Source organism: Triplophysa dalaica, chromosome 19, assembly GCF_015846415.1.
Source record: "Triplophysa dalaica isolate WHDGS20190420 chromosome 19, ASM1584641v1, whole genome shotgun sequence".
NCBI classification, from domain to species: Eukaryota; Metazoa; Chordata; class Actinopteri; order Cypriniformes; family Nemacheilidae; genus Triplophysa; species Triplophysa dalaica.
In genome coordinates this window covers 9,005,978-9,019,647 of record NC_079560.1, presented here as the reverse complement: position 1 = coordinate 9,019,647, position 13,670 = coordinate 9,005,978, and the positions used below count along the sequence as shown (strand labels likewise).

Sequence of the window (13,670 nt, the reverse complement as noted above, 5' to 3'; positions counted from 1 at the left end):
TTCAAATCGTTATTAAATTAAAACTACAAGTTATTGATTCTTTGCTGAGGTCTACCACAAGTTAAGATATACCATCTATAGAGGTCTTATAAAGATGCTTTTTGGAAATAATTCACTTTCAGACAGTAAATGCCAATGTTGAACCGTATATTCACTTATTTGAAAACATAAGATTTATTGCTCATCCTAAATTCTTTGAAATCAATCCCTGTAAAAGCTAATAATTCAAAAGTGTATTATAATTATTCACTTAGTTACACACATTTCTGAAATGCCTACACATAGGCTACAGTTATGATTAGATAAAATGGACACTAGGCTGTAATACCTGAAGCATTTAATAAAGCATTGAGATATTGACAAGAATTGAAAAAATACTCAAAAAAATACTGAAAAGCTTATGAGATTCCAAATGTTGTACTACAGTGATTGCATTACAACAACCTTATTTATTAAAATCAACAATCGTTTTATTATTACCCTACTTTCATTATAATCCTAGATTTCCAATGCAACTCTAGTTTTAATAGACCTAAATTGTACCAAACTCTGACTGAATAAGTCAACTGAAAAGCTCTTCTAACCATTTTTTCCCTGATACAGTCAGACTCCCAGCATGCTTTGCGCGCGGAATGGCGGGCAGTGACATGAAGTGGTAAACTGCGGTGTTTATCCTATCGGAACATATGTAATACAGAATGTCTTCGTTTGTTACAGAAGTGCTCGCCAGCTCGGGTAAACTGGAGAAGGATGACCTCGCCTGCAAAATCTCCAAACTGTCGCGAAAAGTGGAGGCAACGAAGGTAAATAACTTCAATGTGACGTTTACTCAGCTAACGTGTCGTATACTGTCTTTTAGAGCCGAAAATTACTGATATAACTTATCTAATCAAAACAAGAATTAACACAATACATTGCGTGCATGTTGTAGGGTACTAGATTTTAAAACGTTATTAATTTACAATGAGAATTATTGGTCTGTTTGCATATTGCATTGTATTGTTAGCAAAGACTAACCTTACCAAACACATGCTCAAAATAACCATTCGATAAATGTTTAGGCATAACGTAATTGAACTTGAACCAAGTAAAATAATTTTTATGTTGCTGTAATAATGCTAGAATAAAGAAAGTCAATAATTCAGTGTTGTTTCATGGCTAAACATACAAACGTTCACTTAGCTATCATTGACCGTTAACCGAGATATTTGAATGTGCTGTCGGTATTTCTGTAGCGTATTCCTAGTAATATAAACTAGTGTGATTGTACGATCATACACGTTTTAATATCACTATGTTATTTGTTCAGTAGTGAACAGAGGGATAAGTGATCTGACATTGGCAGGATGACGTGTCATGCTGATTTCATTGCCTGTCAGTGCCAGTCAGTCTGAGCTCTGGAAAGGAACCGATTACACGTGTTTTTTAAACGTGATTTTAGTCAACAATGTAATCCTTTATAGAGACGTGGTTGGTACAGATTATCATTTCATTTAACAAGATTGCTTGCTTTTATGTCTTTGTTTCTTGTTCGTTTTGTGTGCATTTATATGGTTGTGTTTAATCAACCTAAGAAACCAGTCTTCATATGAATACAAGTATTATTGTGTTTACAACTCCAATCTTAATCGTCTCATCTGTTTCCTCGTATAGGAAGAGGTTACTGACATGATTAATAAAAAGTATACAGAGTTTATATCCAGTATGGAGGCCGCAGATGAGCTCGTGGACCAGGTTGAATCTGTTTCTAAAGACATAGATCTATTAAAAAGCTGTATTGAGAATGAGGCAAGTATTTTTTCTTAAACAATAACGCTTCTTGTTTTCATAGTATTTTTTTAATCATTTTTAATAGTAGTAGTTGCGGTAAGGCATACACTTTACTTTTTGAATATTAACCCGTGTTTACCCATACAGGTTAAGCAGAATCTCCATGATGCTGTAACCGAGTACGGCAAACTGAAACAGCAGCTAGAGAAGAACACTATGATTATAGGCATGCTCCAGCATCTCCAAGAGGTAATGCTGTATAGTTGTTTGTTTTTGTAAATTAACTCGGTGGTCTGCAAAAAGGATTTTCTAGCTAACAAGCTAGAGTTGTGTTACCAAGCTTGTGCAGTCATATTTAAGACTATTATGCAAAGAAAGCTCACAATAGTCTGCGTGTTTGCTTATGTTAGGGCATGTGATACATACATAATAAATCCTTATTGTTTTGACATGCTTTTAAAGTTTGACACGGCAATGGAGGAATATCACAAAGCACTACAAGAAAAGAACTATGTAGTAGCAGCCAAGCAGCATGGAACAGTGAGTTACATTCAATATGCTTTAACTTTGTGTGTTTTGGTCTTATTGCTCCATTCTTTTCCATGTTTAATAACGTATCTTCCATTATAAAGGCTCAAGCTAATGTTGATGCCCTGAAGGCCTGGAAGGATACAGAGTTACCTTTACCACAGGCCCTCAGCTCAGAGATCACCATACAGAGAGAAAACCTCATCTACCACCTCGGAGAGGAGTGGAAGAAACTGGCAGTTTGGAAACTTCCTTCTACCAAAGGTGTTTATCCTAGTTATATATTTTTTATTTTTATCAGAGATAGACAGGTTGGTAGCATTCAAAGAGAGAAATAGAAATGTTGTTTTAATATGGCTTTTTTGTGTCTTTATTCCTTGCAGAGCTCACCAGCATGAAGTCTTTCCTGACAACAGCGCTTCATTTGAACACAGGAGCATGCAAGGCAGATGACTCTGTTCCAGATTCTCTTCTCTCCAGTATTCTCCAGGCCCTCTCAGTCCAAGGAGAGCTCCATAAAAAGATTAAACTATTTGGTATAGTTATTTTAAAGTTCCACCCATTATGTACCTTTATTTTAATATGGATACTTCTGCCCTGCAAGTAGACTATCTGACTCTTTCTGTCATATAGGACAGGTGTTGTTTAAGTACATGCTGAAGCCTCTGATCTTATACCCATCGTTGGTTGTGGAAGTGAACAGTCAGCCTGAGCAGGGCATAGTCCTGAGCCTGCAGTGCGAGGAAACCAAAGCAGAGCATCCAAATCCTAGCCAGGTTTACACTAAAGTGCTCACTGTGCTTACAACGCTGCATAAACAACTTTTTGGTATGCATACAAACTGAACCTTGGATTTTTTCAATTTAGTTTTTATAGTCATGAATAATTCCAGAGGTCTTAATTGACTATATTAATGATGATGGTATTTCTTTTTTTCTTTTGTTTAGATGTGCCTGTAGGAGAAAAGAAGGTGTCTGAGATTTTAGGTGACCTGATATGGGAGGAAATGTCAGATTGCATCATTCGGGATTGCTTGGTTCATTCCATACCGACTAACAGTAATCACCTAGCCGAGTATAGCGCGGTAAGATAAAAAAGGGCCCGTAGAAACATCTGTCAGTCAGTAGAGAAGTCTTTGCAATACAAAATTTAATTCTGTCTTCAGGTTATTAAACAGACTGAGGAGTTTGAGAGCAGTCTGAAAAAAATGGGGTACCTCACAGGAGACTCAACAGACCTCTTGAAATACGCCAGGAACGTCAACTGTCACTTCGCAAGCAAAAAATGCCAGGATGTCATTGTGGCTGCACGGAAACTGATGACATCAGATATGCACAACACAGTGAAAGTAAGACAGCATTGCAAATTTTTTAAAGGGGTCATATGGCGCTAATTCGGGTTTTTCTGTGTGTTTGGTGTGTTATAAGTTGCCCATGCATGTATTAGACGTAAAATTGTCGTAAAAGTGTGGGAACAAAAGATGCAGTCTATCTAAAAGCGAATGCTCACCCAGTCCTGCACCTGTTGCAAACCACCCCCACAAATCTACGTCAGTTCGTGGTATTATTTGACTAAGTCCGCCCTAATGCACACGCAAGTAAGATGGGCGTACATGTTATTATAATTGCTTTGGAACCTGATGTTCCAAATATGGTAAGATGTGTTATATTTCTGTCACACGCTTGCAGTATTCCACCAATTACTACGCACTGGTTAACTGGACAATCATAGCGCAACTCGCTTTTCATAGTGAGGAGCTTTATAAAAAATCTGTGCGTTTCAGAAAGGCGGGGCAAAGAGGATCAACAAACAGGAATGGTATGTGGAAAATACAGCGTTTTTTAACCTTAAATCGTGTACACACATTGCATTACATCTAAAACTAACGATAATATTCGTTTTAGATGTGTCATATGACCCCTTTAAATGCAATTTATGTATGCTAACAAGAAAATACACGCATACGTTTGAAGCTATATATGCTTTTAAGTGACCTGTCACAGGAGCTCTATGAACTTTTTATATCCAGATCACTCCAGAGTACAAACTTTCTATCCCCAAACTACCAAATCCTGCTGGAGGAGAGAAGGAAAAGAAGGAGTTGATTAAAAAAAGTGGCTATCGCAATCAGCAGACCCTGGAGAATGAAAAGCAGTTGAGTCAGCACACTTTGTGCCTGCCTGTATGTCGTATTAGTGAATCAGTGCAGCAGCTAATGGACTTGGCCATACACACTCTGTCTGAGGCAGTGGGAAGCTCCCCCCAGTGGTATGTAAATGGCAGTACAGCCTGTAACTGTGTAACAAATTATGGAAATTAGTTTGTCAATAAGCTCATTGATTTGTTATGGATGTTGGAATAAATAAATGTTCGGTCTTTCTTTCTTTCAGTGCAGTCCAACTTTTCTACACTGTCCGAAACATTTTTCACCTTTTTTATGATGTCGTGCCTACATATCACAAGTGAGTTTGCTTTTTTATAGCAGTATACCTAGTGTAATGTCTGTTAAAATGTGCCGCTGTTGTTCTGATTCAGGGAGAACTTTCTGAAGTTGCCTCACTTGGCTGCCATCCAGCACAATAACTGCATGTTCATCGCTCACCACCTGTTAACCTTGGGCCATCAGTTCAAACCTCACCTTCCTTTGAAAGATGGAGTGGCATATTTTGTAGACTTGGTCCCAGGCTTCAGAAGATTGGGTAAGGGCACAACAGAGAAATTGTCTTGTCCACCCACTCTTTGCATGATTGAAACAAGATTAAGATCCCCACTTTTGTGTTCTGTTTCTAAACAAGGTGCTCGGTGCTTTGTGGCACAAATGAACGTTCAAAAAGCAGAGATGCTGGAGAGGCTGTCCACGGCACGTAACTTCTCCAACTTGGATGATGAAGAAAATTACTCTGTAGCCAGCAAGGCAATCAGACAAGTATGATCAAATCCCATAAATTCACCATTTCAGAGAAGACATTTATATGTTTAACCATAAATATAAGTGAGATTTATGTTTTTCCCATTCAAATGTGAATTTGTTTGTATTTTAGGTAATTCACCAGCTAAGGAGGTTGGGAAAAGTTTGGCAAGATGTTTTGCCTGTCAACATATATTGCAAAGCCATGGGAACACTACTCAACACTGCAATATGCGAGCTGATTAATAAGATTATGATGTTGGAGGTAAGGCAGACTCATTATGCTCAATATTCAAATTTTTGTGGGGTTAAGGGCATTAAATATCAAATGCACTTTTTCTTAGGACATCTCAAATGAGGATGGTGACCGACTGAGAACACTGTGTCAGACCATCATCGAGGAAGGTCCGCTTGTCTTCACCCCATTACCAGATGAGAACAAGAATAAAAAATATCAGGAAGAGGTTCCAGTCTATGTAAAGAAATGGATGACCTTAAAAGAGCTCTCTATTGTGCTGAATGCTAGCCTGCAGGAGATAGTGGACAGGTGATGCAATTGCGTTCCAAACTCTTTTAGATTCATAGCCTTCCACCACACACTCCATAATGTTTTTCCAGAGGTTCATTTTGGCATCTGAGTGTTTAACTCAGTGTTTTTAATATTTATAATTGAATAAATCTAAAGAAAGATTTGTCTTTTTTTTAGGTGGGCTGAAGGAAAAGGGCCTTTGGCCGTGGAATTCTCTTGCAATGAGATGAAAAGTCTTATTCGTGCCTTGTTCAAGAACACAGAGAGGCGAGCAGCGGCTCTCACTAAAATTGTCAAATAGACAGACAACAAACCAATACACTTCCAATATAAAAATGCCATATGGGGCTTTTTCTTGCAAATACTGTATCTATTTTTCTATTTTGCTGAAAATGCATAACAATAAATGCAGTTCTAAGCACATGCTGTTCTCTGTTATCACTTTAATATATATCATATAATCTGTATTTTAATACTTTTAAAATACCTCAAGGAAAATTTAAGAAATCAAAATGTAAAATTCTTAATATTACTGTTAATATTGTTAAAAATAACATATATGCATTTATAATGTAGCGCCAAAACTCAGATTGCCTTAGTGACGTGCTCTACTCTGCGCAGAAATGAAACTGGACAGCTGCTGATCTCTTTACGGCACTTTTACGACAGCTCACGACACCGGCATTGACAGCTCGCTGGTTGCCACATACTCAAAAAACCCACCCACTAAAATAATAATTAACACGTTTTTAAAACGGTTCAAATTAAAATAAGTGATATTGAAAATTCCTTTATAAAAAATGTTGCTGAAAGCTTAAAACCGATTTTCATATTCTCAGGGATCACAGAGCTAAAGTATATTAGGCTGTACATTATCAGATTTGTCTTATTTTACATTCTTACAAAGACACGAATTGTGTCGAATGGTAACAACATGAAAAGCTAAATTCCCTCATTAACAATAAATCATTAAAGGGGACATGTAACCATATAAACCTGGCAACCCTTGTGCGTCACCTGGGGGACGAAGTGAAGGAGAGCGTCGTAAAGTGTGATGTTTTGGAGCGGGGAGGTCATTGGAAAGTGAGCTTGTTTGAACGGTTTCGGGGGACAGACCGCAGCTGCTACCACAGAGTAGCTTTACTAATATCCTGCTGTTTTTTCAGGCGAATTCACTATTAATAATGTTGCGTTTAGCTTTGCGGGTGAGGTCGTCTGCGAGGCTTACCCGGCCCAGTGTCCTCTCGGGCCCTGCTGCCAGTCCTCGGTCCGGACCGGTGTCATGCCAACATCTCAAACGATACCACTCCAACGGCCCGGTCCGGATCCGGAGCTTGTGTCACGGTCGACGTTTGTACAACAGCATCCTTAGCAAGAGATCGGGGCTGTTGAACAGCCAAACGGCCGCTTTCAGTCAAAGCATGCGAGTGTACAGCTTGCCACCCCACCAGAAGGTAAGCTAAGCTAACTGTGGGTCCTCTACATGGGCACCTTGACAAAACATTTGAGACCTGCTGCTTTAAGATGTCTCGTGCACTGCTGGGTGTTCAGTTATCTTGCTTTAGTTTTAAGAAAAGCGATTATTGCATATCCAAGCGAAGGTTGGGGAAAAAATAATAAAGTTTTGTATATAATTATAACAGATATGCTGATTTTTCCTTTTTTGTGACTTTTATGCTTCGGTTAACGTTAGTTTTGATGTGATGCATCACTGCGTTTTATTTCTGGTGGTGTCACCTTCAAGATGTTTAAGGAGTTCTGCAGTTGACATGTCACGAACACTTTTGGCAGCTAGAGGTCTATGCATTATGTGAAGAATAGTGGACAATTCTTATGTAGAAGACATTTCAGTGTTTCAGTCATGGAATTTGACTATATTAAATGGCATAATGAGCCTACATCCCTGTATATTAACACAAAACGTTATTCAGTGCAAGTCAAGTATTTTATGTATCAAATATCTTAACATTTATATGAGCTGATATTTTATTCTTGTTCTTATCAATGTAAATATGTTCCAGGTGGAGCTTCCTGCTTTGTCCCCCACAATGCAGACGGGCACCATTGCACGATGGGAGAAGAAGGAAGGTGACAAAATCAACGAGGGAGATCTGATCGCTGAGGTGAGGTACAATCTGCTAGTTTGCATTCACTGTTGATTGATTTTTAGACAAGATATTCTTATTATTAAATTCATTTTGTCAGGTTGAAACAGACAAGGCTACGGTTGGATTTGAACTGTTGGAGGATTGCTACATGGCCAAGATCTTGGTTCCAGAGGGTACGAGAGATGTAGCCATTGGATCCGTCATCTGTATTACTGTGGACAAGTAAGCAGTTTTTATCAGTAGAAGCAAGATCCAGAGCATTATGAATGAAACATATAATCACACTCAAAGACTTTGTGTTAATGTGTTCTCAACTTAATGCCCATCATCTCTTTATCCCTGGACATTTAGACCTGACCTCATCCTTGCGTTTAAGGATCTAACATTGGACAAACTCGCTGGCTCCACCACAGCAACAGCAGCAGCGGCTCCGGCACCCCCGCAAATTCCTGGAAGTTCTTACCCAGCCCATATGAAGGTATTAGTTGTTGACCACAAATGAAGGAGTCAAAGCATTCTGTATGAAATATTTATAATGATTTAAATTGGTCTTTCCTAGGTTCTTCTCCCAGCTCTCTCTCCCACTATGACTATGGGCACAGTGCAGCGCTGGGAGAAGAAGGTGGGTGAGAAGCTTAGTGAGGGAGACCTGCTGGCTGAAATTGAGACGGATAAGGCAACAATTGGTATGTCCATTATCTAAATATTACCCTTTCCATATCTGAAGTGGCTATGACCCTGCTGTAGAGAGATACTAATTTATTTAGAAACTACATTTAATAATATTTTAAGTTAGAAGAGGTATTCAATCTTTCTTTGCTATCTCTTTTTCAGGTTTTGAGGTCCAGGAAGAGGGCTACCTGGCCAAGATCTTGATTTCAGAGGGCACCAGAGATGTTCCTCTTGGTACACCTCTCTGCGTCATTGTGGAAAAGCAATCTGACATCAGTGCATTTGCTGACTATGTAGAAACTGGTGTGGCTGCAAGTCCACCTCCTGCCCCCACACCGGTAAACAACTCTGTAATTTTTTCGCTGCTTATTTTTACTTTATTTATTTGAGCCATCAATCATTTACTGAACATTTAAGTTGCAACAGCACTCCAATCAATACTAACTATGGCCATTCTCATATAGGTCAAAGTCTGTTACCATCAAAGTGATATCAACAGTCTCGTGTTATTTCTAAAAGTGAAAGGTCGCTTTGAAATATTTGTAATGGTTTGCAATCCCGGTTTTGTAGACATTGGCATTAAAAATAGACTGATATCAATATTGACACATAAATGGTTGTAATTAGATAACTTTGTGAACCGATAGGAATAAAATTTGCATGCGGGATTGGATTGATCAGTTTCTGACTTTATTTGAATAATAAAATCATTTCAATTTGCTTATTATGTATATGATTTGTTATTTTCTCTGAAAACTCAATCCTCAGGTGGCTACCCCACCACCAGCAGCAGCTCCCACCCCAGCACCTACTGCTGCACCACCAGCTGTTCCTTCTTCTGCTAGGAAGGGCAGGGTGTTTGCCAGCCCTCTAGCCAAGAAACTCGCAGCTGAGAAGGGGATTGACCTTGCCCAAATCACAGGTACATGACAGTTCATTCCTCAGAGATGTCACCAGCTATAGAGTTGCATTGGTGTTACTAAATTATAGGGCTTTCAATGTTAATGCGTTAATGCATGCAATAAATTGTTTGAGAACTTTATTTATTCCTGTTAGACAGGAAGGCCACACTTATTATAATGGCTTTTTTATTAGTAGAAAAATTTTATATATTAAATAAAGACATCAAATGCAAAGCTAACAATATTATAATGTTGGCTTTCATTCATGAAATGATGCTGTTAAAGAAAAGTGTTGTTTCTGCATTAATTTGGAGATAAAATGTGAAAATTATTAGAATGTAAAAGTATATTTAAAAACATAAAAGCTGTGTGTGATCAGTGAGTTCTTTATTTTTTTATCGATTTATAGCACTAAGACATGTTAAACAAAAATAATGGTGTATGTTTAATTTCACGAAAAAGGGTTTGATTAATCGCGATTAAAAATGTTAATCCATTGACAGCGCTAAATTATTTGAGTTTATTTATTATTAGAGTACTTGTGTTGTTTCTGTGTGATTTATATTGAATGCTTCTGGTGTATCCATAGGAACTGGACCTGATGGAAGAGTGACCAGGAAAGATATTGACAGTTTCGTTCCATCTAAACCTAGTCCTGTAAGTTCCTATTTTTAATAAGACCTTTTTAACACCACTTTGTGCTATATTTGGTACAGTAAATATAAAGTGTATTGTTAAAATACATACCACCAGGCCCCAGCTGCAGCCCCTGCTGCACCCGCATTCACACCTGACGCCACTCCAGCTGTCGCTGCCGTACCTACTGGAACCTTCACCGATATCCCCATCAGCAACATCCGCAGGGTGAGTTGGCTGCTGTGATCTGGCCACAGAAACATTTCATATATAAAGCAGATCTTCTTTACACATGCTTTTCATAATGCTCTGCTTCCCTGTCTGTAGGTGATCGCCCAGAGATTGATGCAGTCAAAACAAACTATTCCCCATTATTACTTGTCTGTGGATGTCAACATGGACCAAGTGCTCGAACTCAGGAAAGAACTCAATGTTGTGAGTGAACTTCGTTCTCCCAACTCCATATCTTTGACTTAAGGAAACTTTAAATTACAGTAAATTTGAAATTGTAATAACTGTACTTTTTCATGTATCTCTTCGTGATCAGGAGGTGAAAGCAGATAACATCAAACTCTCAGTCAATGACTTTATAATCAAGGCCTCGGCTCTAGCGTGTTTAAAGGTGCCAGAGGCCAACTCTTCCTGGATGGATACGGTCATCAGGCAGTGAGTGATCTCCCACAGTGCAATTCTGCTCATGGCCATGTGAGGGCACCCCTGCTTTCTTATAATACCTAACTAATGCATCAAATACTTTTTTTCTTTGCACAGAAATCATGTGGTGGATCTTAATGTTGCAGTCAGCACGCCTATGGGTCTGATCACTCCCATTGTGTTTAATGCTCATATTAAAGGCCTAGCATCTATCAGTAAAGACGTAGCTGCGTTAGCTGCTAAAGCACGAGAGGGAAAACTGCAGCCACATGAATTCCAGGTATTACAGTTGTTATAATTATATTGTAATATATTCTTCATACAAGGAGCTGTCTTGCAGTTTTTTTTTTATATGTTCTTGATTTTTTTTAGGGTGGCACCTTCACTATTTCCAATCTGGGAATGTATGGAATCAAGAATTTCTCTGCTATCATTAACCCTCCTCAAGCATGCATTCTAGCTGTCGGTGGCTCAGAACAGAGACTGCTTCCTGCAGACAACGAGAAAGGGTGAGCAAAATCTGCCATCAATGCTCAAAGTTAACATTTTATTACATGACTGGTTACGATGCTTTGTATGCTATCTGTGAGACTCTTGGACTTGTGCCTCTCATAGGTTTGATGTTGCTAGTATGATGTCTGTGACTCTGAGCTGTGATCACCGGGTGGTAGACGGCGCTGTAGGTGCACAATGGCTGGCTGAGTTCCGCAAGTTCTTGGAGAAACCGTTCACCATGCTCCTGTGAGCAGAGCCTTAACACGGCCCTGGCCTGAAAACAGTGGACTTTAAAGATTTGGAGACATCTCTCTCATTGGTTATACTGTATGCTCTCCCTGGGATATATAACAGGTTGTTCCCTCTCCTTTTTTTTTTTGTCCGAATTGTATACATTTTCCCGTATGCTGTATTTTTACATACTTCCCAAAGCATAACATTTTCGCTCAACCCATTGTTTAGGTCACTTTGTGGAGTTTCAGGGGATATTGCCGGAAAGGGTTTTAATTTTCTTTCAAGATATTGTTACAAGCACCGCAAGTCTGTGTATGCCATTTGAACAAGGAGTAATGTCTGTATCCACGGCCAAGTCTTAATGGCCTTAACTCCGAGCATTGGTATTTTACCTTGTATCTGTGTGTTGATATCACATTCATTGAAACAGGATGAGTACCTTCTATATATACTGTAAGAAAAACCTAAATGATATCTGGAGATGCGTGTGCCAAAAATTAGGACTACAATTGGAATTTGTCATTCTTCGTGCATATGTTTATTATCTGTATTACTGTATTAGTTGCACTTTCATATGGTCACTCTGTGAGTCATATATACCTGTATGGTATACGTGATGGTTTCTCATGGGTGCAGGGTTTTGATTTGGGCAATTTTATTTATTACATCTCTCACTCCAGGCAGACAAAGCACAGTAGTGCCTTTGCTCCTGTTTATATCAAATACGTTTTGGTCTTTTTAAATAGTGGCAATATATAATTCATTCTTAAAGAGAAACGCATATTTCACGGGGTAAACTGCTTAAATAAACCTTAAGAGAAAGAAAAGACCTCAAGATGCTATAATATACATAGATGACTGAATAAATGTGTTTTTATTTCATAGAGAACATTTGACTCGAGCGGTATGACATGCAGTCACACTAGTGGTTTTTGACAACTCTAAAGGGAGATTTTTTTCCACGAGGGACAAAATGTGACCAATATCACAATTTAATTTGACAGATGAGAGGGAATAAACAAAAGAAAAAACTGAAAAATATGTTGCCTGATATATTTGAAATCTTACCCTAAAAGACATGCAGTAAATGTCACCAGATATTACTGGTCCACCATATCTTGATTATGAGTAACAAATAAAAAAGACAGTTCCTTTTAAACACAGGTTATATGTTCTATTAGTTAAAGGGGTAGTTCACCCCCCCCCAAAAAAAATTCTGTCATTTACTCGTTTTCAAGTTGTTCCAAATCTATTTAAAATTCTTTGATATCTGGTAGAACGCTTATAAACAAACAGTTCTTGGACAGTATTGACAACAACCATTGTAGGATTTATATATACATAGTTCTGTTGAACACAAACAAAGATATTTTGAAGAATGTAGGACAGCAAACAGTTCTGGGGCACTTTTGACTACCATTGTAATTTTTCCTTCTATGGTAGTCCAATATCTTTTTGGTTACAAGCATTTGTCCAAAAATCTTTCCCTGTGTTCAACCAAACAAAGAAATGCATACAGGTTTGGAACAAGTAGATTCATGCCAGAATGTTCATTTTTGTGTGAACTAACATTGGTTACATAATTGCCTAATATTAACAGAAAAAAATGTTTCATTAAATGTTGAATTAACAGTAATATTTCCTAAAGGGTATTGATCATTGTAAGTTAATGTTAACAAACAGACCCCTAGTGTGAAGTGGGGGTGTTTTATGTCTTTTTATGACATACATAGTTGAATCAGTTGATATTTCAGGCTGTTTTGGCAACTGAGCAGTTCAATAGTGAAACGACTTTTAATCTTAAACTGCAGACTGCTGTGATATGAACTTGAATGGTTATTCGACACGATTCAGTCACAATGTTTCCACAGCAGTATATTGTAAACAAGTACTATATTTTCTAAAATAAGACAAAACGCATTAACTGAAACCACTTAAATTAAGATACTAATGTTATTTTATGTATAGTTAATGAAAGAGAGGGGTTAATAAATATACATCTTTCGAGTTATGGGAAAGCCTTAGAATCTGTTGTTTCCAAACAACCATTTATAAATCCACTTTACACCCTGAAACCTGAACTATTTATAAAGAATTCACTTTCCTAAACATTTATCAACTCTTCCCAAACTCTTTCATGTCACTACATTCATTTCATTTACAAGTATTCACCGTAAATACACCACCAGATTAACTGTAAATTATGTTGCTGATCAATTTGTCTCCGTGAGGAT

The 13,670-nt window shown here is 38.0% G+C and overlaps 2 protein-coding genes across 2 annotated transcripts; both read left to right on the top strand.

Annotated features, from left to right (window-relative positions):
* The first annotated feature begins 406 nt into the window (after positions 1-406).
* Positions 407-6,158, top strand: zw10 (zw10 kinetochore protein). Its single transcript, XM_056730749.1, has 16 exons — positions 407-803; positions 1,654-1,788; positions 1,918-2,019; positions 2,233-2,310; positions 2,403-2,562; positions 2,682-2,834; positions 2,932-3,126; positions 3,246-3,382; positions 3,464-3,646; positions 4,328-4,566; positions 4,689-4,760; positions 4,834-4,997; positions 5,094-5,224; positions 5,340-5,471; positions 5,551-5,753; positions 5,913-6,158. The coding sequence occupies exons 1-16, from the start codon at positions 699-701 to the stop codon at positions 6,034-6,036; spliced, it is 2,313 nt and encodes a 770-aa protein (XP_056586727.1). The 5' UTR covers positions 407-698; the 3' UTR covers positions 6,037-6,158.
* A 588-nt stretch (positions 6,159-6,746) lies between these two features.
* Positions 6,747-13,447, top strand: dlat (dihydrolipoamide S-acetyltransferase (E2 component of pyruvate dehydrogenase complex)). The gene is made up of 14 exons (XM_056730750.1): positions 6,747-7,189; positions 7,757-7,858; positions 7,941-8,065; positions 8,195-8,321; positions 8,403-8,529; positions 8,678-8,853; positions 9,284-9,437; positions 10,007-10,074; positions 10,171-10,281; positions 10,381-10,488; positions 10,601-10,719; positions 10,825-10,987; positions 11,080-11,216; positions 11,323-13,447. The coding sequence occupies exons 1-14, from the start codon at positions 6,920-6,922 to the stop codon at positions 11,450-11,452; spliced, it is 1,917 nt and encodes a 638-aa protein (XP_056586728.1). The 5' UTR covers positions 6,747-6,919; the 3' UTR covers positions 11,453-13,447.
* The last annotated feature ends 223 nt before the right edge of the window (positions 13,448-13,670 follow it).